This window comes from Microcebus murinus, chromosome 2 (genome assembly GCF_040939455.1).
Source record: "Microcebus murinus isolate Inina chromosome 2, M.murinus_Inina_mat1.0, whole genome shotgun sequence".
Classification (NCBI taxonomy): Eukaryota; Metazoa; Chordata; class Mammalia; order Primates; family Cheirogaleidae; genus Microcebus; species Microcebus murinus.
This window is the reverse complement of record NC_134105.1, coordinates 31,280,810-31,305,131: the sequence shown is the minus strand read 5'-3', so window position 1 is coordinate 31,305,131 and position 24,322 is coordinate 31,280,810. Positions and strand designations below refer to the sequence as shown.

At 42.7% G+C, this 24,322-nt stretch overlaps 1 protein-coding gene and 1 non-coding gene across 2 annotated transcripts in view; both read right to left on the bottom strand.

The window, feature by feature from the left end:
* The window catches only part of RIMKLA (ribosomal modification protein rimK like family member A), a 36,332-nt gene extending 12,532 nt beyond the window's left edge, over positions 1–23,800 (bottom strand). Inside the window, exons 1-3 of the mRNA XM_012748504.2 lie at positions 23,510–23,800; positions 8,181–8,411; positions 3,657–3,743 (exon numbers count right to left, since the gene is read on the bottom strand). Coding sequence (XP_012603958.1) covers positions 3,657–3,743; positions 8,181–8,411; positions 23,510–23,672 — 481 coding nt within the window. The 5' untranslated portion in view covers positions 23,673–23,800. The remainder of the gene's footprint in view (positions 1–3,656; positions 3,744–8,180; positions 8,412–23,509) is intronic.
* On the bottom strand, positions 19,265–19,371 carry LOC142869742 (U6 spliceosomal RNA). Its single transcript, XR_012918313.1, has one exon. It is a non-coding gene; the product is annotated as a U6 spliceosomal RNA (small nuclear RNA).
* Positions 23,801–24,322: the final 522 nt, after the last annotated feature.

Sequence of the window (24,322 nt, the reverse complement as noted above, 5' to 3'; positions counted from 1 at the left end):
TACCATAGCATCAAAAGGAATAAAATATTTAGAAATAAATTTAACCAAAGAAGTATAAGGCATATTCTGAAAACTATAAAACATTGTTAAAAGAAATTAAAGATCTAAATAAGTGGAAAGACATCCCATGTTCATAAATTGTTAAGATGGCAATATTCCTCAAACTGATCTATAGATTTAATGTAACCCCTATCAAAATTCCAACTTCCTTTTTTGCAGAAATTCACAAGCTGATCCTAAAATTCATATGGACATGCAAAGGACTCCAAATAGCTAAAATAATCTTGAAAAAGAAGGACAAAGTTAGAGGACTCACACTTCTCAATTTCAAAACTTACCACAAAGTTACAGTAATAGAGACTATGTAGCCTGGCATAAAGCTAGGCCCATGTATCAATGGAACAGAATTGAAAGCCCAGATATAAACCTTCATACATATGGTCAATTGATTTTTGACAAGGGTTCCAAGAATATTCAATGAGGAAAGAACAGTCTCTTCAACAAATGGTGCTAGGAAAACTGGATATCCACATGTGAAAGCATGAAGTTGGACTCCCATCTCATACCATATACAAAAATTATCTCAAAATAGATCAAAGACCCAAATGTAAGGACTAAAACTATAAAACTCTTAGAAGGCAACATAGATGTAAATATGTATGACCCTGGATTAGGCAAACACAAAATGACATCAAAGTACATGAACCAAAGGAAAAAATAGACAAAATAGACTTCATCAAAATTAAAAACTTCTAATCAAAGACATTATTAAGAAATGAAAAGGCAACCTACAGAATGGGAAAAAACATGTTCAAATTATATATCTAATAATGATCTAGCATACACATTATAAAAAGAACCCTTAAAACTCAACAATAAAAAGACAAAAGACCCAAGTTAAAAAAATGGGCAAAGAATTTGAATAAATATTCCTCCAAAGAAGATATACAACTGGCCAATAAGCACATGAAAGTATGTTCAACATCATTTGTCATTACAGAAATGCAAATCAAAACTACAGAGATACCACTTTACACTAACTTGGATGGCTATAATCAACATATATACATAAAAATAACAAGTGTTCTTGCTGAAGACAAGCCAGGAATATAAAAAATAAACAAAAAATAATTAAGTGTTGGTGAGAACAAAGAGAAATTGGAACCATCACATATTGCTGGTAGGAAGGTAAAATGGCATAACCATTGTGGAAAATAGTCTGGCAGTCTTCTAAAAATTAAAGATAGAATTATCATATAAGGCTAGGCACAGTGGCTCATGTCTGTAATCCTATCACTTTGGGAGACTGAAGCAGGAGGATTGCTTGAGCCCAGGAGTTCAAGAGCAACAGCCAGAACTCATCTCTACAAAAAGCAGAAAAATTACCCCAGTGTACTGGCACATGCCTGATGTCCCAGCTACTTGGGAGGCTGAGGCAGGAGGACTGCTTGAACCCAGGATTTTGAGGTTGCAGTGAGCTATGATGACACCACTATACTCTAGCGTGGGCAACAGAGTGAGACCTTGTCTCAAAAACAAAACACAAATAGAATTACCATATAACCTAACAATTCCACTTATAGATATATACCCAGGAGAAATGAAAGTGTAAGTCTATATAAAAATTTGTACACAAATGTTCAGAGCAGCATTATACATAATAGTCACAAAGTGGACAAAACCCAAATGTCCACCAACTGATGAACAGGTAAACAAAACGTGGTATATCCATACAGTAGAAAAGGGATAAAGTGATGTTACTCGCTGCAACATGGATGACATTTGAAAAACACATCATGCTAAGCAGCCAGACACAAAAACCCCACATATCATATAAATCTATTTATATATAATGGCTAAAATAGGCAAATCTATAGAAACAGAAGGTAGGTCGGTGGTTGCCAGAGACTAAAGGAGGGGCAATTGGAACTAACTTCTAATAAGTAGGGAGTTTCTTTTGGGAGTGATGGAAATGTTCTGAAATTAGATAGTAGTAATGGTTAAACAGTGAATTTACTAAATTTTATACTTTGCAATGATAAATTTCTTATGTGATTCATATGTCAATTTTAAAAACTTTTTTAAAAATTATGTACTACATTTAATTTCTGTTTACTGTCTTACCTTCTACAGCATAAGCTCCTTGAGGGCAGGAATTTATCTGTAATCCCAGACCCTAGATAGTGCCTGGCACTTTGTGGGCACTCCATAAATATTAGATCAATTTTACATTATAAATACTGTACCGCAATAAAATAGTTGAAAGACTGAAGTTTAGCATGGCAGCATATCTCAGTAGTATTAGGAGTCCCCCATGCCATGCAGACTCGTCTCTCCGCTCCTCAGCAGGACTCCTTGACTCAGAGGCTGCTTTGCCTACACCTGCTTCTGCATGTTGCTCACGCATTTCCTCCAGTTCAAACTCTGCACTTTGACTTAAGTCTCTCTTTACTTCCAGCGGAGCCTTCACAGCAGAGTTGCCCCCCCCCTTCAGGCTCAAACAGGCCCCGGGTGTGCCTGCTACAGTAGTGATCTCCTGCAGTGCAACTGTCTCTACTATCTATACCTTTGAGCCCCTTGAGAGCAGTGGCTGCGTCTAGTTCATTCATGTTTCACAGTCCCTATACCACAGTAACTGATCATCATGTGTCTGTTTAGGGTTACCTCCCCTTACTCCAGATGCCCTGGGCATTAAAGCAGGCCATCTGGGTGTCATGATGAGGTGCCTGCTCACATTCTGCAGGAGGACTGCTTTCTGCTGCCAATGTCCCTACCATGCATCAAGCACTGCAGTAAGCCTTACAGAGACAGAGATTCTCAGGACTTGGTCCCCACTGCCAAGCAGCTCGTAGTCTAATAAAGGAAGCAGGCACATAAACTTGTAACTGTTGTAAAGTGCGACACTATGCCAGAAGCATGTACAAAGTGCTACGGGAACAAAAAGGGAAGAGCAGTTAATTCTGTATGAACACAGGGGGGGAGATCAGGGATGTGGGTAGAAAAGAAGTGACATTTGGAGCTCGCCTGAAAGGAGGAGCAGACATGTTCACCAGGTAGGCAGAGGAAGATGGCATTCCCAGAAAAGGGAAAAGAGCAGACAGTTAAAGATGACCTTTAACCTTTACCCCACCGCCCTTCCCTGCCATGGGAAGATGCATGGTCTATTTGGCGAATGAGAAGTGATCTGGAATGAATTATGATGAAGGGGTCATGTGGCCAGAGAAGGCTGCAAGAGAAGGTTGAGGCTGTTTGTACAGGGCCCTTGGCGTCACAGTGAGGAAAATGGACTTTGTCTAACAGGCAACACAAGGTCTTGGGAGGGTTTTTTGGCAAGAGAGTGACAAGAACAGATCTAAGTTTCAGAAGAATTACTTCAAAAACACAACGGAGGATGCCCTGGCAGTGGAGTTAGGGAAACCAATCAGAGTCAAGTCAGCAGTCTGTTGCCAGAGTCCAAGAAAGAGATAAGCAGGACCTAACAAAAGTGCAGAGGACCAGGGGGACAAACAGGAGGGGACAGAGAGAAGAACTACACTGCAGGCTCCTCAAGGGGGAGCTCCATCTTCCCAAGTAGCACTTTAGGAGTGCCCTGTCCCTGCAGAGCAGCAGCCAGGGACTAACTGACAACCAGGAAGCCCTGGAGGAGTAGCACTGACCCCGGTGGCCTCGTGTGCTCTTCACCACAACTGGGTAGCCCAAGGGCTCAGCTTCATCAATCATTTTAGAGAAGTCTTCATGTCCACCTGCCAAGAAAAGGTGAAAGTCAGTAAGGCTGATGGTCAGGCAGTGGTCATCCCCAGCACTGCGCCCTGTCCCACTGTGGGAGGGCTCATGTCTCTCTGATTAAAGCAACTCAAACCCATTCAACCCAACAGACATGCATCATGCACTTGTAATGTAAGAGGTAGCAGCAGAAAGGTAAGGAAACCAACATTTATCAAGTACCTTCTATGTGGCAAAGGCTCTGCATGCTCTAGTTTGTGAAATCCTCATAACAATTGCACAGGTAGGTACCTTTCCCATTACAATGGCTGTAGTAGGCAGAATTCTAAGATGACCCCCAAGATTCCTACCCTCTGGTGTACACAACTTCTATAATTCCCTCTCTTGAGTGTGGAAGGGACCAGTGAATATGATAGGATATCATTCCTTTGATTAGGTCGTTAATCAGTTGACTGAGTTAATCAAAAGGAAGATGATCCTTGGTGGGCCTGATCTTTCAGGTGAGTCCTTTAAAAAAGGTGAAGTGTCAGAGAGGCTCTTCTGCTGGCTTTGAAGGAGCAAACTGCCACATTGTGGAGAAGGCCACATGGCAGAGAACAGAGGGCAGCCTCTAGGAGCTGAGAATGGCCCCTGGTGATGGCCAGCAAGGAAGTGGGGAACTCAGACCTACGACTGAATGCCAAGGCATAAGGAACTGAATGCCAACAACCAGCAGGCTTAGAAGATGACCTCAAATCTCAAATGAGACCACAGCCCCAGCTGACACCTTGATTTTAGCCTTGTGAGACCTAAACAGAGAACCTGCTCTGCTGTGGCTGGAATACTGATCTTTAGAAAGTGTGAGATAATCAAGCTGCTCAGCTTTTAGTAGTTTGTTATGCAAAAATAGAAAACCAGTACTCCAAGAAACCAAGCCTAGGGATTTGTTTCACCAAAGTTAAGTTATGACTCTAAAGCCTACACTGACTTCACTATATACCTCTTTAAACCTTAATTTAAAAAATATGAATAATAACTGCGTGAAAATCTTTCTAAATTGCCAAGTGCAATGGCTCATGCCTGTAACTGTAGTACTCTGGGAGGCTGAGATGGGAGGATTGCTTGAGCCCAGGAGCTCAAAACAAGCCTGGGCAATAGCAAGGTCCTATCTCTACAAAAAAACAGAAAAATTAACCAAGTATGGTGGCATGCATCAGTAGTCCCAGCTATTCAGGAAGCTGAGGCAGGGGGATTGGTGGCATGCATCAGTAGTCCCAGCTATTCAGGAGGCTGAGGCAGGGGTATTGCTTGAGGCTGGGAGTTCGAGGCTGCAGTGAGCTATGAGCACACCACTGCACTCTACCCCAGGCAACAGAGTAAGATCTTATCTCTAGAAGAAACAAAACAACAAAAAAAAACCTTTCTAAATTGTTTTACAAACTTCCTTGATTCCTTATGTATACTATTGAACATAACCTTTTCTTTATAACTTAGAGTCAATGTCATGAACATTAATGACTGTACTATAAAGCCTTTGGAGACTACATTTGCCCTTTATTTAATGGCACCAGACTAGTGTACTTCCTAGTTGTTTCCAAAGGTTTGTCACATTCCTTGCTGTCAGATGCCAACTGACATTTGCTGTCGGTATAGAGCAGAAGCCTCTCTTCCTGCTTATCTTTGCCATGGGCTTAGAAAGAACAAAACAACTTGTGAGATGATTGTTCCAGCACAAGGGAAATTTGGTACCAGAGAGGAGTCTGAAGAGCTTTCCCATTTGTTCAGTGAATGGAGTTTGTGACACATATTTGGCCTGCTCAGAGGTCCTTTTAGTTTACTTCCTAGCTTGCAAAAATGTGCTAGATAGTTGCATTTTTTGGGTACAGTGCTGTACTAGTTTTCTATTGCTGCTGTAACACATTACCAACAAATTGGTTTAAATAACACACAAATCTATTGTCTTACAGTTCTGTAGTTAGAAGTCCAACACAGGTCTCACTGGGCTAAAATCAAAGTGTCAGGCGGTTGCATTCTTTTTTGGAGGCTCTAGAGGAATCCGTTTCCTTGCCTTTTATAGCTTCTAGAGCTCATGTCCCCTTCCATCTTCAAAGGCAGCAATGGCAGATAGAGTACTTCTCACATCTCATCACTTTGATCTTCGTCCACAGTCACATCTCCCTCTGACTCTCTTCTCCCTCCCTCTTCCACTTTTAAGTTCAGTTATTATGATACATTGGGCCCACATGGATAGTTTAGGATAATCTCCCTGAGTCATCTGATTAGCAACCTTAACTCCGTCTGCTGCCTTAATTCCCTTTTGCCATGTAACCAAACATATTCATAGGTTCCAGAGATTAGGACGTGGGCATCTTTTTGGGGACCATTATTCTTTCTACCACAGATGGTATCATATAGTTCATTTTGCAAAGCAAAATACCCTAGAATACTGACAAGACCTGTCTTGTTCAGACAAGTGCTAATGATTAAAACATGAGGAGGCCGCATAGATATGAAGGGGCATCTGCATGAAGAGGACGTTTTATACGAAGGCAACTCCCAACTTCCTGCTGATAAACTGAAGTCCTCTCTAGCCATCCTTTTTTCCTTTCCTTACAGTGCAGTGAGAGAGAGGTCCTCCTAATCTAAGGCCATCCCTGACCCTGTGCTTTGGACCCTTCTCTCTCACCTTCTCAGGAATCTTGTACCATCACAGTGTCCCCTCTCTGTGGTACCTTCAACCTCTCAGTTCATAATATCATCAGCATTTACAACATGCTCAGTTCTCTCCCATCTTAAATAGATTCCCTGTTCCTTGACCTTGCATCATCCCTTAACTGCAACTTTGTATCCCTACCATAAAGTACCTGTAAGAGTTATAGAAACTCACTATTTCCATTTCCTTACTTTCCATTCATTTCCTCACCCCCCGACAATCTGGTTCCTTTCCCCATCACTGCCTTCATTAAACTTCCTGTTGCTAAATCCAACACACACATTTTGGTGCTTATGATACTTATCCTTTTGGAACCACACAATACTTTTGATTATAGCATCCTTCTTGGAATATTCTCTCTACTGGCTCCTGTTAATCTCTCTTCTTTCTCTTCTCATCTCTCAAATTGCTTTTGCTTAGTATCTTTTATAGGTTCTTCTTCTTCTACTCATTCTCTAAAGGATCCCCTTTCTAAATTTTATTTATTATAGTAAAATATACAAAATGTAAAATTTATCATTTTAACCTTTTAAGTGTATAGTTCAGCCCTCTTTTCATTCTACACATTCCCCAGAGTACTCATCCATTCCTGTGACTTCACCTAACATAATGAAGGCCTCCAAACCCATGTCCCTAGTCTGCATTTCTTTCAGAAGCTCCAGATCCTTTTATCTGCTGCTGACTGAATATTTGCACCTGTATATACTACAGACATCTCAAACAGAATATGTTCCAAATTGAAATCATCTCTCTCCCACAATCTCTCACATCTACCCACCAATTGGCTTCTCGCCTCCCATGTTTCTAGTCTTGGTGAACCTCTGGTTGCCCAAATCAGAGTCACCCTTGATTTCTCTCCATACTCCTCATATCTAATCAATCATCATATCTTATTATTTCTAGTTCCTTCCTAATTCCTTAATTTATCTATCTTCATTCTTACTATTAATTTAGCCAATCATTGCTCATTTGGATTGTTTTAAACACCTACCCCTACTGATTCCATTTCTACCCCTGTCCAATTCCTTCTTCACAGTGGGGCCAACGTGATCTTCTGAACTAAAACTCTGATCAGTCCACCCTCCCTGATTAAAGCCCTCCCACAATTTCCTGTTAATCTCAGGATGAACCCTGATCTCGTTCACATGCTATGTATGCCACCTCCTTATCTTTACAGCCTTATAGCTCAACTCTCTCTCCCTTACCATTGGAGGAATTACTCATGACACCACCAGCAGGTCATGTTGTCTCTTACCTTTATATTCTGCTCTCTATTAGATTACTCCCCAACCCCCTTCATTTAGCTGGATAACTTCAGATTAGTTAGATGTTATCTCCTTTAAGAAGTCTTCCTCAATGTCTAAACTCCGTTAGGAGCTCTCCTATGTATTCCTGCACTACCTGGCACTATCTCTAATGGAGATACTATTACACTGCACGGAAATTGCCTGTTTAGTTATTGTCCTCTGCCTCTCATGAACTAGGAATGCCTTAAGGGCAAGAGTCCCTTACTGCTGTATCCCAATGCCTAGTATGGTGGCTGGCACATAGTATGTACCAGATACATATTTAATGAATGACTTACAGAGAGAAAGCAGCAAAGGCATTTCAGACAGAAAGAATGGCCAGGATAAAGACTCAATTTTCTGCAACACACTCCCACTGAAAGGCAACAAGAGATACTAGAAGGTTTCTGGGGAAAGAAAATAGAGAAATGCAGGTGGTTTAGGAAGATAAATTACAACTGTATTTCAAGGAGACTCACCATAGGAGAAGGTGTCTGGCATGGGGACCCCATGTCCGGCCAGTTCTTGGAATGTCCAGAATTTGTTGATGCAATTTAAGATGCTTTGTGGGCGGTTGACCAAGCGGCAGCCCAGCTTCTCCAGATGTCGCAGGACAGTGATGTCGCTGTCCGACTGCACCGAGGGCGTGGGCACCCGCACGAGCACCACGTCCGGGAAGGTGGTGAGGGCCTTCTGGTTCAGCTGGAGGCCTGCAATCCAAGGACAAAGCTGAGTGCTGTGCTTGCCATCGTTAGTCCACCAGCAGAACTGGTTCCAACAGACTCCTCAAGACTGAACCTAGCAGGAACAGAGCCTCAAAAACAACCACCTGGACATCCTGGTGCAACAAGAAAACTCTACAGGCAACCCTACACTCCAAACAGATGGGCAGAGCATGATCATGCGGAAACACAAAGGAATGAACAGGAAAAAAGCAGCGTATCAAGAATAATTCGAGTTAGAAAAATCCATAGGAGATATGGAGTCTAGCACTTTCCCCCTACTAGGACTAGTACACTATTCAAAGTGTAGTGCCTTAGGAGGCCAAAAGCTTAATGAAAAGGAAATGGTGTAGCCCATTTTAGGAATCCCTTCCATTCTTTTATGACTTAACCTTTAAAAGTTTATCTGACTGGAACATCATGCAACCATTTAAGTGATTTCTATCAATATAATAAAAGCACAAATGTCAATGTGAAGTGAAAAAACAAGATACAAAATTATAAATAATGCATTATGATCTCAACTATGTAAACAGACACAAATCGAAAATGGCTGGAAGGAAATATACCAACATTTTAACAGTGGGTAATGGGAATACAGGTAATTTCTTCTTTATATTTTATACTTATTTATATTTTCTGAAAGTTATCCAAGTACATATTAACTTTATAACAAAAAAACTTAAAAAAAATCAATCTACTAAAAGTCAATATTAAACAAATACTATACTAAAATCTAATACTATACTAATAATATAGTATAATACTATAATACTATAATAATACTATACTAAAAATCAATATTAAACAAAAACTCAATATTAAACAAAACTAGAATGCATTTATGTAGCAAAAGGACCTGAAGCTGTATTACACTGGGTTTGTTGGGAGTATTAGCTTGAAGTGAAGACTCAAAAGAACATGAGCACAGTCTTCAAATTTCTTAAAGGCTTCAGTGCAGAAAACTTATTTGTTTTGTCTTCTATGCCTCTAAGAGATAGAGCTATCCGTAAAAGCATTATTTTGTTTCTGTTCACTGCTGTAAACTCAGGCCCTAGATTAGTGCCTGGTGCATAGCAGCTACTTCTTGTTTGTTGATTTGGGCTCAAGAAAAATGATACTTTTCCATCCCCTTAGGATGTAATGGGCTGAGGCTCACTGGTCACTCAAGGATGGTACAGAGGGAGTGCAAAGGTCAGAGGGGCTAGCAGCAACTCGCTTGGTCCCTTTCAGCCCTGACATCCTATGGCTTATATTAATCTAAGTACTTACCTAGGTGTCTACAGTGCACCCGGCATCTGGGGAGGGAATGACGGATACAGGAAATGGGATGAGTAGGGCAACGAGAAGTTCAAGGAATGACTTGGTTTGTCTTATGAACTTTAAAAAGGGGTCTCTAAAATGCTCTAAAGAAAACCTTGAAAACACACTTTAAGGAAGCATCTTATAGGATTTAACCTACAGCACCTTTTATTTTATAACTGATATTATACTGCATAACCATATAATTCCAAGAAAACAAAAGGTGCCAGTGAAGTTACAGTTTCTCCATTAGATGATGAATAATATCAATGCACACGCTCTACACACAAAAATGAAAAACAAAACACCCACCAACTACTATATGGCTCTAACTTGCACACTTTCCCCTTATTCTGGATGTTTCATGGATTTAAAAAGGCAGGGTGAGTGTGGGTGTAGTCATTACAATAAATTGTTTTCAGTACTTCTGCTGATAGTGTGAACCCAAGGAACTGGAACATAATTCCCAGGGATGAGTCATGAAGAGCATCCAGTTTTTGCCATCACAAAACAGTACCATTTATATATGCTTTTACTGTTCTTTGAAAATTTCTTTTGCCACTTATAGCCCCTGGGGAAAATAATACGAAAGGGGAAAGTAATATGAAAGGGTGGGGGAAGTAAACCCTGTGTAGTATTCTCAAAAGCGGTAAAAAAAAAAAGAAAAGTATTCAAGTTCGTGAAAATGGTGAGTAAATACAGAACACCCAGGACAACATTACAGTGAGATAATATATATAAAAATGCTTTGAAAAATATAAAATACTATACGTATGTAAGGCACTGGAATTTTATTACACAGACATTCTACTAAGCAGGGTAGGACAATTTATGGAGATTTTTTACCACCTGATGAGAAAAATGGCTTTGCAACAGAAAAGTGACCTAGAAAAATGAGAAGCAGCAAAAACATCTGGCTTTCAAATCCCAACATGAGACCACAGACAAACAGTTAAACTTCTGAATGGGAAGAATTCAGTCATTTCTGGAAATACCAACCACAAGTGGACAGAGACAGCTCAGCCTCAACAAGCAGATTCACATAGACCTAGGAAGTCTTACCAGGACTTCATCTCTCTTCTCCAAAGGTAAATCTTTGGGCCTGGCTCATTCCAACTGAGTCCTTTAATAAATGAAGAATGGAATGGGTTAAAGTGTAGCCCAAAAGGCTCTACACCAAGCAGCTAGACAGGTCTAGTGTCTGACTCTGAACTGGCTGTCCGGCCCTGTGCCAAGAGGGCCATAACAAGTGTAGGGATGCAGCTGCAAAACGAATTCCATCTTTGCCCACTGACACAGCTCTGACATTCTTGCTGTGGGCAACTTCACTTGCCCCCTGCTCTTTCTGAGTGCCTTCCCCGTCACATTTCTAGAAGTAGTAGATGCAAGGCTGCTGCTCATAGTGGCTTCAGCAGGAATAGCAGTTTCACACAGCCATGGCCAAGGTTTGCTTTAAGGCTGGCCCTTGGCAGACCTGTCTGTGAACTCTGACACCCTTAACCACTGAAGTAATCTCTACTTCCTCTCTGCATTAATATCGCCTCTCAGGAAAGGACCTGATAAACCTAACACAGGATGGAGCTTAATGTGTCACCTTCCCCAGGATCCTTAACATTTCCATCTACAGACAGGCCTCATGTCAAGGGCATGAGGAGCTGATGCAGGACACCAAGGAGGACAGGGCTTTGTTTGGCTGCCAAGAAATGGAAGGAAAGCCCTCCATAATGAGGGGCTCTTGGCCTCCAATAACAAGGGATTCCATGTGATTAAGTGCCCTGGTACTCTTGGGTGTCACCTTAACTTGGGGAGGCAGCTGAGTTACCTCTAGGATGTCTCCCAGAGTCCCGTGTTGGACTTGAGATTTACTGTGTTTAGCCTCAAACCACTTTTTTTAAAACTAAAATAATCACTCCGTCCCCAAACAGATCAATAAGATAGTAGTGAAAAAAAGAACAGATCCCAAACCAAGTAGTGGAAAAAAGAACAGACGCCAAACTAGTTAGTACAGTGACCAACTGCCAACCTAGTCTAAATCAACTTTTTGAAACCCAAACAATATTTTCTACATATTAAAAAGAATAATTTACTATCATGGGTAATTGTGTTCTGATTTCTTTTTGAACTATTTGGAAATATTTTAATGTATTAAAAACAAGATAGAAAACTGGGACCGGTATGGTGGCTCATGCCTGTAATCCTAGCACTCTGGGAGGACGAGGCGGGAGGATCGTTTGAGCTCAGGAGTTCAAGACCAGCCTGAGCAAGAGTGAGACCCCGTCTCTACTATAAATAGAAAGAAATTAATTGGCCAACTAATATATATATATAAAATTAGCCGGGCATGGTGGCGCATGCCTGTAGTCCCAGCTACTCGGGAGGCTGAGGCAGCAGGATTGCTTGAGCCCAGGAGTTTGAGGTTGCTGTGAGCTAGGCTGACGCCACGTCACTCACTCTAGCCTGGGCAACAAGCGAGACTGTCTCAAAAAAAACAAAAAAAACCAACAAAAAAAACCATTCTCAATCATTCATATCAATGGAGAGAGAGAAGTAGAAGCAAGAATAATAAAAGGTGCTATAATTCAGATTTGAATTCAGCTAACATTTTTATTGAGCATGTGTTGTGTTTTGGGTTCTTTGCTATGAACTTTCACATATATTATCTCATTTAAATTAAAGACATCTTATAATACAGATCCTTGGAATAGATTTGACTGTAAATGTTTTTGTATTTTACACAAACTGATGCATGATGAGTCACCATCCTCCCAACCTGTACACATACACACATCCTTGGATTCACAAAAGTTTTGACACTAAACTGGATTCTAATATGCCAGAAAAACCTTCATGTACAAAACAAGCTACAGAAATAAGAAAATAGCAGGATATTTTAGCATGAGAGCAAACAAGCACCTGACTATGGCAACTTTTAGAATCATTTTTTTAGCAGGACCATGTAACAGTGGCTGATAATGAAACTCTGAAAGTTGCCAAAAAGAAATCAACAATAAAGTGGAAAATCCACTTAGCACTTCAGATGATCTTGTTATGAGGAAGATGTGTCATCCAAGCATGATCTGGCTTATCTCCATCATTCTCCTGCTTTTCCCTAATTTCTTTCTACAACATCCCCAGAATTTTCTCATAAGGAAATTATTTTTACTCTTGTTTAGAGATGGGGTCTCAATCTGTTGCCCAGACTGGAGTGCAGTGTCACGATCATTTTTCACTGCAGCCTCAAACCCCTGGGCTCAAGCAATCCTCCCGCCTTAGCCTCCCTAGTAGCTGGGACTACAGGAGCATGCCACTACACCCAGCTATATTTTTAATTTTTTTGTAGAAACGGGGTATTGCTATGTTGCCTAGGCTGCCCTCAAACTCCTGGTCTCAAGCAATCCTCCCACCTTGGCCTCACAAAGTGCTGAGATTAAGGCATGAGCCACCACACCTAGCCTGTTATTTTTATTCTTAATGAGTAGATGCTATCTCCACTCCTTCACTTTTTGTCTATAGAAGTCTCACCTCCACCTCATTAAAACCCACAGTCATTTATGTGACCCTTTTCTCTTTTCACCAACTGCTATTTTGAGGTCATTTAATTCAATCCAACCTTTATTGAACTGTTGGTATGAGTCAGAAACACTATTAAACATGAATACAAAGATGAACCAGGTGCTCCCTGCCTCCCAGGAGCTTATAGTTTCCTTCTGGAGAAAGACACACAACTTAAATATTCATTCATTCATGCATTCACTCACTCACTCATAAAACACATTTTATTGTTTTAAGGTATTCCTTCAGTGAATGTTTAGCACCTACTTTGAGCCGAACTCAGTGTTAGTTTGAGTTTCCCAGATGTACACCCTGAGACAAGGATTTAAGTGCAAATACTCCGTTTGGGTAGTAAATTCAGGAAACACTGGTAGGGGAGTAGAAAGGGAATGTGGCCAACAAAGGGCATATCACCATGTGAGTCACCACCTGCAGCAACCAGAGTTGAATCCTGTGGAGGAGCTCTAGAAAATGGCTTACTAGATCACCAGCACATACCCCTCAGTTACTCCACCCAAGTGGCGAGGGAGCAGGTGATTATGAATATTTATACATCTACTCAGTCTTTGGTTAAGGCCGCTCTGAGGGCATGGTGCTAATTCCCTGGCCCTTCTGGCTTGCCATGCATGGGTGGGCAAAGTAGGCACCAATGACCAGGGAGAGCCCCAGACAGAGGTGCGAGTGCTGGTGGTTAGAAGTGGGGGGGCCCCTATGCAGTCAAATCGTAAAAACCAAAGGGACTTGGGTGGGCCACTGACAGCTAAGGAACAAGCACCATCCGCTTCATGCTAGGCATGGAGGTTGAGAGGCGTGAGTGAAACAAACTTTATCCCTGGGATTTAAGAAGAAAGACAACACATAACTGTTACTAAATGCCATTAATGCTCTATGCAGAGCGCCTAGGTAGTAAGAAGAAATATCAGTCTTGTTGGGCAGGGGCTGGGGAGAGGAGCTGACTGACTATAACAGAATGTGCCAAGTGCTCTATAACAGGCCTGTCCTATATATCAGGGTACAATGACAGCAAAGGAAGAGGGAGCAGTTAAGATGATTACCTCTGCCTGGGGAGAGAGAATCAAGGTAAGTTTCAGAAAGGAGATGTTCACTCATGGTGCCTCTGGGCTCTGAAGAAATGTATAAAATGAATAAACTCATCTATGTCTCGGAGACAAAACATAAAGGCATGGCATCTTATAAGCACTAAGGTCAGGAATATCTCAGGGCTACCGTAAGTACCTGGAAAGGTATTTCAAGAAGTTAAAACAACATGAGAAAAAAGGCAATTATGGCAAAGTTGATAAAGTATTAGTCCTCAAGTCAGAAATCTGATTTAATTCCTTGCTGTCGTTTAGTCCGGCAAGACACAAAAATCTCTCTGGGTCTGTTTCCTCTTTTGTCACATGGAATGGCCCCCAGCAAACCTTCCTCCCTCACCTCCGCTACCACCTCACCAACACAATCTTTCTTCAACCATGAAGACCAACCTCAGCAAGTCCTTTACCCCTGTTCAGATCAGTCATCCAAGACTCCGTCTCCAAGGCCCTATCATTTCCCTGGACTCTGGGCCCCACATGGCTCTGAGGTTGCCTTTTCTAATCCCACCTCCCCTCCTTTCACCTCCACTGTGCCCTCTGGAACTCAATGAATGGGCAGCAAATTCCCTTATCCCCAACCTTTCCAGCGAGCCTTCCCTTCATCCTCCTCCTTTTTCTGAGTTCAACTGAACCCCATCTCCAGCGTCACTGCTTCCCCAAAGGCCCTCACAAGCTATGGCTGTTTTCTCTCCCTGTCGCCTCAGATTACTGGGCATAGCGGTAGGACCAATGTCCTCCTTCCTCCTCATTGTGGCTTTCAGACCATCTCCTTCTCCCCTCCCTAAAACATCCAGCCTGATCCTCATCAGACTACACAACACATGGCACCCCTCCTTGTGCAAGTCATCCATCTACAGACCCTGGCCACATCCCCTCTTTAGCTCCTGACTCACTGCCACTTGCTCATAAATATTGCTGATTCCAATGACCCTATGGTGGATCCTTCCAATGCCCAGGCCTCTCAGTTTCTTGACCTCCTTTCCTCCAAGGATCTTGTCCACCACCCTACGTCAGCCACCACTCCTGGTTACATTCTAGACTTTACGCAATCATCACAATTCCAATCTCTAACCACCATCTCCTATCTCTCCAACTTACTTCCCCTAGTACCCCAACTTCAACTTACTCTGACCCCACCAGGAACTACCATCCATGAATTCCCCCTATCTTTTCACTGTCCCCCACCCCCTTCACACCCTCACTTCCCTCTTACCCTATTTAAACTGCATAGTCAAGCACCATACTCACTCCCTGCAGAGACCCTCAAATCCTTGCACCTATTTCTTACTTAGCTAAACCAGAACTCTGGTCAGACCAATCCAACTCTGTCTACATATGTGCCCTCCTTTGCAATGGAACATACCCGGGGAGAAATACACAAACCTGTTGAGTTGTCTTGAGGGCACCCTTAATGCTGCCTGGTAATCACTGTATTTCCATAGTCCAATCACTCAACCTCAACCCTGTTTCACACTTTCTCTTCTCATCTCAGACCTTCACTACTTCCTCCCATCCTCTCATTCTCCCTATTTCAATGCACGAAATTAAAATAATCAGAAAAGAACTTCTCTATAAGCGCCCACTGTCACATCTACTCACCTACTTGCACCTGTGACACCTAAGTTACTTTCTCTGTTCTTACAATAGCTGAACTGTCCTCACTCCTAGCTTAGACCAACCCTTCTTATCCACGTAAGGCTGTTCCTGAAATTTGCATGCCCCTCCTATATCACCAAGTTCTCCCTCTCTGTTGGATCATTCACGCCAACATTGAATGCTGTTTTTTCTCCCTCCTTTAAGAAATTCCTCTCAACTCTCCCCTTTGAGCTATCATCCTATTTTTCACCTCTCCTTTACAACAAAACACCCAATACTATATATTTACTGTGTTCTATCACTTCACTGAAACTGCTCTTACTAGGGTCACTAATACTAAACCCACATTGCTAAATCAATTTTCATTCCTCATCTTATTTCATCTACCAGCAACACTGGACATGGTCTGATCACATCTTCCTTCCTAAACTATTTTCTCCATTTGGATTCTAGGACACCACACTCTCTTGGATTTCTTCAGTTCTTTCACTCTGATTCTGTGCTGGTTTCTCCTCCTCTCCCTGACCACTGAGTACCAGGGGACCCCAGAGCTCAGTCCCTGGACCCTTCTCTTTTCTATCTCTAGTCATTCTCTTGATAGGTGTATTGAGATGCTCCTACTTTGATATCTCCAGGCCAGGCCTTTCTCCTGAAGCCCAATCTCTACCATAAACTGCCTAATTGACATTTCCACCTGGATGTTTAACAGGCATCTCAGACTGGGTCCTGATATTCATCACCTGCCCAAACTTACTCCTCTCTCATCTTTCCATGTGAGTAAATGGCATATTTATTCTTCCAGGAGCTCAGGCAAAAAACTTTGGAGTCATCCTTGACTACTAGTCTTTCCTGCACATTCAACATCTGATCCAGCAGGCAAATCCTGGGAACTCTGTCTTCAAAATATGCCCAAATTCAAGTCGCTTTTCACCTCCTTCCCTGAAATCATTCTAACCCAACAATCACCTCTCACCTGAATGGTATCAGTGACTTTCTAAGTGACATCCCTGCCTCTGCCCTTGCTGCCCCCAGTCTATTCTCAACATGGTAGCCAGAAAGACCCTGTGAACCACAGGCAGCTCATGTCACTTCCCTACTCAGTGGATTCCTAGCTCATCCAGAGTAAAGCCAAAGTCCTTCAATGGCCCCCTCGGCCCTAGGTACCTGTTCCCTCCCCACCCACCTGTCTGACCTCCTCTCCTAGTGCCCACCCCTTGGCTCACTCTGCCAGACTGGCCTCCTTGCCATTCCCTCATGCCTGAACCACTCTACTCCCAGATATCTAAACGGCTTGCTTCCTCATTGCCTTTAGACCTTTACTCAAACATAATCTTCTGGGGGAGGACCACCCAGCCACCCTATCCAAAATTGCAATCCCCTCCCTCATCTCCAGAAATGTGCTATCCTTCCTTAGCCCCTTTCACCAAAATACTATACTTTTTGCTTACCTTATTTATATTCTCTCTCTCCCATCTAGAACACAATATTCTTAAGAGGCAGAAATTTCAGCCTGTTTTATTCCGGTGCCTAGAACAGTATCTTACACACAGTAGGCAGTCAACAGATACTTGTTGGCAGAATGAATGAATGAAATAATAATAATGAAGGCAGAGACCACATCTGTTCTTTTTGGAGGGGGGGTAAAACAGGTTCTTCACTATTTACAAGGCTATTCCTGAGTTGTGAAAATTCTCCATGTTTTTTCTCTGTATTCCTCTATTCAATCTTGGCTGGCACACTCAGACAGAAAGCGCGAGGACATTTTTCCTGCATCTATAGTGGACACATCTGTTCTTACTCTCCATTATGTCTCTAGTGCCTAGCACAGTGCCTGACACAAGTAGAAACTCAGTAAGTATTTGTTGAATGAAATAAATGAATGGAATGAATGAATAGGATTGTTGAGAAGATTAAGATATATGAAAGATACTAAAGTATTAACAACAGAGTTACAGGAATGAGGAATCATTATTCCTGTTAGTTCCTCAACACAAAGTAATTTAATCTTACCATTTTCTCATAGTGGAGTCTTGAGTTACATTTTAATAGCAAAGGAGCAAATAGAAATAAATAGAGAATTTCAGATCATGTTGGAGGTTTGTGTTAAAACAATATAAACTGCTTATGAGGTGAAGTCTCTCAGGGCAGTGGGTAAGGGCCAGGGAAGTGGCTAGAGTGAGGTGGGGCTGGCACTGATGTACCTGGATTCAGTGTACTCCCTGCTAGTAAGGGGAGTGACAAAGAGGCATGGACAGGTGAGAATTCACAGACATCTCTGAGTGATGGCTGTACCCCCCTCCATCATGCAGGCCCAACAAATTTGGTGAGAGTATTCTGGTAGCAGCACCAGGTGGTTCAGAAATATAGGAGTAGGGCATTGAGATCCCAAATCTACTGGTTCTAGAACTCTTCCTAACACAGTTCATGAGGTGTCCCTAAAAACAACTTAGAAACATAAACTAAAGCCTCAGCCCTTGAGGTCAGCCCACGGATATAAATGTGGACCTATGGGGTAAAGCAGAACCATGCAGCACTTACAACAACTTGAAAATATCATATGGTAGGCACTCCCACATGCATTCTCTGACTTTTCTTTCCACTAGTGTTGTATAGTGGCATCAATCAGATAGCAAAGTGTCAGGCATGAGCCTTTAGCAGGAACTGGAGTTAAAGATTGAGCTCTCTGCACGAAAGTTAGCATGGTACGCTTTCCTGCTAATGTCTTTTTGCACAGTGATGGGACTCCATTCTTTCTCTCTGAGCCTTCTGTTGCCTTCTGCAGGCTACTATTTCCTTAAATTTAGTTAGGATCCCCCTCCTCACCCTTTTAAATCTGACTCACATGATCACTACAAAGAACCAAGTGAAAAGATCCCAGAACATCTTGATTTAAAGAACCTGACCTAGAAATTGCCATATAGCCAACAAGGTTTTAGCTCTGAAAGTAAGGGAAGGAATGCTGAATCATCCTGCTCCTAAGAGACAAACTGTAGCATAACCTCATTTCCAGGTCAGACTCATTTTATCTGTTTTGGTATGTGTCCCTGAGTTTGCAACTATACTTGTTTCTTGAGCCAGCTAATCATATAGACCTGCAGGTGGTCAAATAACCCAATTCTTACTAGTGAATCTGTCCTCATATAATGGCTCATCACAAAAACATTTCCACATCCAATTATGATCTCCCAAAACCAGAAGCTAATTACAGTAATAGTCTCACATACTTCAAATTAGCCTTTAAGGCACTTTACTCAGTCATCCAACTAACATTTTTTTTTACAACTTTTTATCCTTTTAAAAAACATAGAATGCTTCAGGAATTTGCATGTCATCCTTGTGCAGAGGCCACGCTAATCTTCTCTGAACCATTCCAATTTTAGTATACGTGCTTCCAAAGTGAGAAATCCAACTAACATCAACTAAAGTCCTACTATGTACCAGTTATGGGGCATACATTTGAAGGATTCCCAGTCATTCAGTGGGAGAGGGGAGATAAACCTTACAGATAAATTATAATCAAATATGATGAGTGCTATTTTAAAAAGTATGGACAATGCTATTTGGCAGCAGATGGAAGAGAGTGACTACTTGGGGACAGGAAAGGAAGCTCAAGACAGATTCTATAGAGACGAATGACTTATACTGGATTTGAAGGATAAATAAAAGATCACCATGTGGGAGGGGCCAGATGGGCATCTCAGGCAGAGGGAATTTTAGTGCAAGGCCTCAAGTCACAGAGGGGCTGGGCGAAATCAGTGTAGACCAATAGATGCAGTGGAGTAGAAGAGAGGAGACAAAGTGTTTAGACCAGAATTATTGACTATTGGTCCTAACTCCCAGCCAGGACTATGGGCCCAAATACCCTTATTGGCATTTATAAGAGCTAATACGTAAAAAGACCTAAGCCCGTGCCTGGCGCATCAAAGTGACATATATGCTTTGCTATGACTATGTGCATTTTGGTGTCATATTAACCACTTTATCCTTAGGGTTAAGAATAATTAATAAGTATTTGTGGAATGAATGAATAACTTACAGTTTCTAAAAAAGAAATGGAGATGGACATGATTTTCATAATGCTACTGGAAAAAGTGAAGGGGGAGGATGTTTTCTTCAGGCTTGCTTCAGTCACCTGAAAGTCACTCCCCTCCCCCTAATAGTCTCCCCACCCAAATCTATGCTGGATAGGGTAGATAACTAGATTAAAAATAATATTCATGAAACCTTGCATGTACATACCATTTTCTGTTTACATGTATAATCATGTTTAAAATACAATCACTGGAATCTTTAAATTCAAAACTTTTAATCTCTTATCAAATCCTATGTCCAGATAGAACCTGAAATTCTAATCCCTGCCTTTGGGCTCTGACTAGCCTCCAGAGAGAAAAGCTCAGAAATGAATTTAAGCAATTGGCTGAGGCACTGTGCCAAATCAGGCCCTTCATCATATCCCTACACTAACCTACAGAAGCAATGGAAAGGAGTGAAGACACCAAGGCCTTGTAAAGGAGGTACCTGAATTTCCTAAACTATAAAATTACTTTGCATTGCTTGAGCCCAGGAGTTTGAGGTTGCTGTGAGCTAGGCTGACGCCATGGCACTCACTCTAACCTGGGCAACAAAGTGAGACTCTGTCTCAAAAAAAAAAAAAAAAAAAAAAAAATTACTTTGCAAAGTCACTGTCTGGCCTCAATTTAATTCAATTCAGTTCAATTCCACATCTATTGAGAAATGAACTATAGGTTGCAGATGTCCCAAAGCAGACTTATTCCATTATCACTGGGCTGGGAATTAGGAGATCAGGCTTTTTTACTGTGGGTTTGCTGCTAACCAGCTGGATGGCATTGACGAGTCATTTCATCTCTTTGAGCCCAGGTTCTTCTGTGTAAGATGAAGGAGTTAGAACGGATGATCTCAAAGTCCTTTCCAGCTGTCACATTCTGTAATTCTCAAATGGGAAATAACACCAATATCATTCATTGTAACTACATATTTCTGTATTTCAAAGCAAGTGAATTCTGGAATTATTTTCAGAAGATGAGTTAGGCTCAGCAAATTGCCAAGAGTTTTCTATAGTTTGACTATAGAAGAAACTGGGAAATAAAGCTCATTTCTTTATTCAAAAAATATTTGAGTGCTATGTGCAAAACACTATTCTAGTCACTATTACGGCACTAAACACAGCAAACGAGCTCATTCTTCTCATGGAACTCACTTTCTTGTGCTTGAATTAATCTACTTACACACACAAAAAAAAAATCTTTTGACAGCTTTGGACATCATAAATGGTGATCTAATAGGTTTGTTCTGTGTGTTGTGATTTGTGCGTGGTTACCTCTAAATTAACAAAAAATTAAAACTGCATCAAAAAATACCTGTCTTCAACTTTTCCAGCAACCAGGCAAAATAGCTGTATAGATTTTCTTATAGTTAAAAAGAAATAACTAACTCCTAGTTTCTGAATAGATTGAGGTATTTTCACACGAATTCCATTAAAATTTAAGACACTAAACAAAAGGGTTTAAACGTTTCCTGTAGCATTAGAATTTAATTTTCTCTTTTCCTAGGACTGATTCTTGAAAATGGGGCTGAGTGGGGTGGCTCATGGCTGTAATCCTAGCCCTTTGGGAGGAAAAAGTAGGAAGCTCACTTGCAGCCAGTAGTTTGAGACCAGCTTGGGCAACATAGTAAGACCCAGTCTCTACAAAAAACCTTTTTTTCTTTTTAATTAGCTGCGCATGGTGGTGCATACCTGTAGTCCCACTTACTGAGGAGGCTGAGGCTGGAGGACTGTCCTTAAGGCCAGGAGTTTGAGACTGCAGTGAGCTATGATCATGCCACTACACTCAGCCTGGACGAGAGAGCCTGACTCTAAATAAATAAATAATTTTTAAAATTACATAAATATGTTTTAGATAAAGAGCACATTTTCCTACTTTTTTACAGAATTTGTGATGGGTCTATAATAAGAACATGACGCGGAATTTCAATTACTGTATCTCTAAAAAGACATCTTTACTAACTGTAAAATAAATAAGTAAAAAAAATTCATCCTGGGGATGAAAGGATATATATATTAAGTACTTAATCTAGATCAGTAAAATATAAGAGATTATCCAATTTATATATGGTACTGAAACAGAGAAATTTAAAGGTGGTTAAGGAACTTTAACCTTTAGTTTTATAACTGAGAAACTTAAGATTTAAAGACATCAAGTGATTTGCCCAAAGCAAAGCCAAGATACTTGTAAATAGCAAAGCTGTCACAAGACTACGAGTCTGCAGATTCCCTGTTCAGGAATCTAGTTCTGCATTAACTAACTGTAAGAGTTTTCAGCAAATCAAGGATAGAGAGAGGATACCCTTTATGCCTGAAAGACATGTTTTTAGTTTAAATTTAAGGGACCTAATGTTAATAGTATATTTCTTCAACAGGATATACAATCTGAAATTACATATGAGGGCCTTAAACTTATGGATGCAAGATCTATAACAAATATATTCCACTTAGAAACAGGTCATATTCAAAATCTCGCTTGTAAGTAGTCTGTTCAGAATTTGCAATTCTTTTCTCTGCCAAAAAAAGTAACAAATTATGAGCCTATTTAACAAGGTACAGTTGAAATAATATGAATAGTATCCCAAAAAGCACCCTGAACTGGGTCCAAACCCTTTTGAGTACTGGACCCCCAGAAATGGCTGGATATCCCAAGTGAAGCATTGGAGACACTCAAACAGCAAGCCAGCAGGAGGCTAATAAATCATGGATTCCTAAATCAGAGAGCTTGTATTAGGATAATTAGCAGTATCTAAAAACACACTTAACCTTTGAGGTCGGGGTCACAGATGATAACCCTGGTTTACCCAGTAAAGTCTCTTGGACACCGCAGTAATGCTCAATGAAGTCAGAATGGTCTGTACCTGAAACCCTGGCTTTTCTCGAATCAGAATCCAACACTTCTAGGGAGGAGGATGAATTAAAGAAACCTATCAAAGGTTTACTCTCTCACTTTACACTCAAGAGGCGACTCTAATCTTTCTCAGATTTCCCCTATAGATTCCTTGTTGGGGAATAATATTCTATAAACAGTGCATTACTGATGTTTACACACTCCTAGAAAACTTTCCAAAACATTCATCTTAATCGCAACTGTGTCAATTTAGTGTGGGTTTCTAGAAATCTCAGAGTCTAAACTGACAGGGTTTAGGTGCAAGCAGAATTTGCAAATTTAGAGTTTAGCAGCTTGATTTTCCTCAGACAACCCGGGCGGCTTCAGGTGAATTTGGGTTCCTCACAAAACAAAGTCCTCCAAGTAAATTATATCACGTTCCCAAATCCTGGCCTCAGGGCAGATGGTGGCTCACAGAAGCTATCAAGGTAAGGGGCTTTCTCCAACCCCAAGAGGTCTCGCAGGGGGAGAGCGGCTGGTTTGTGGGGCCCTAAAGAGACCCGTCGGGGGAGGCCGGGTGAGCGCGCACACCGGCCGGCGGTCGGGGATCCCGGCGCGCCCCCCGCCCCCCGGGGCCCGCCTCGCTCACCGAGGTGGCCGCCGACGATGGTGACGGCGATCTGGTCCATGAGCACCGCCCGGAAGCGCACGTCCTGCTCGGAGCAGCGCTGCCGGAGGGCGCGCAGGATCTGCACCTGCGGGTAGTCCTCGCGGATGCGCCGGTCCGTCAGGAACCAGAGCTGGGAGCACATGGCGGCCAGCGCGGCGGCGCGGACCCCTCGGCGCCCGGGGCCGCTCGCTCACAAGGGCGGGCGGGCGGCCGGCGTCCCCGGCGAGCGCGCCGCGGCTCCGCTCCCGCCGGTGCGCCAGCGCCTCTGCAGCCCTGACCCAGCGAATCCGCCCGGCCACTCAGCGCCGCCGCCGGCCGCGGCCAGCCAATCAGCGCGCGGCGGCGGGCGCGGGCCGGCAGCACGGCCCGCTGCAGAGGCGGCCCCGGCGGGCGGCGCCCGGGAGGGGCGGCGGGCTGGGGGCCTGCGGCGGCCGGGGGAGGGGAGCCGGGCGGGGCTCGGGGTCCCGGGAGCACGGGAGCCGCAGGCGGGCGACGGCGAGGCTGGGGGAGGGCACCCCGGGCCTGTCTCAGAGCCCCCACAGTGGGCGTGGCGCTGGCGGCTGGGGTGGGGCGGCCGGAGCGGGAGGGGCCGGGGCGGCGGCCGGTGGGGCTGAGAGCGTGTCGGCGCCGAGCGACGAAGGATGCGCAGTGGGCTGCAGATGCGTCCAAAAGCGCGCCGGAGCGCTCGCGGGCTGGGGTCGCAGACGGCTGCCTGCTGAGTCCCGGGCAGGCCTCAGGGACGTCCTAAAGGAGATTCCGGGGCCTGGCGAAGGACACACGGCTGGGCCCCCC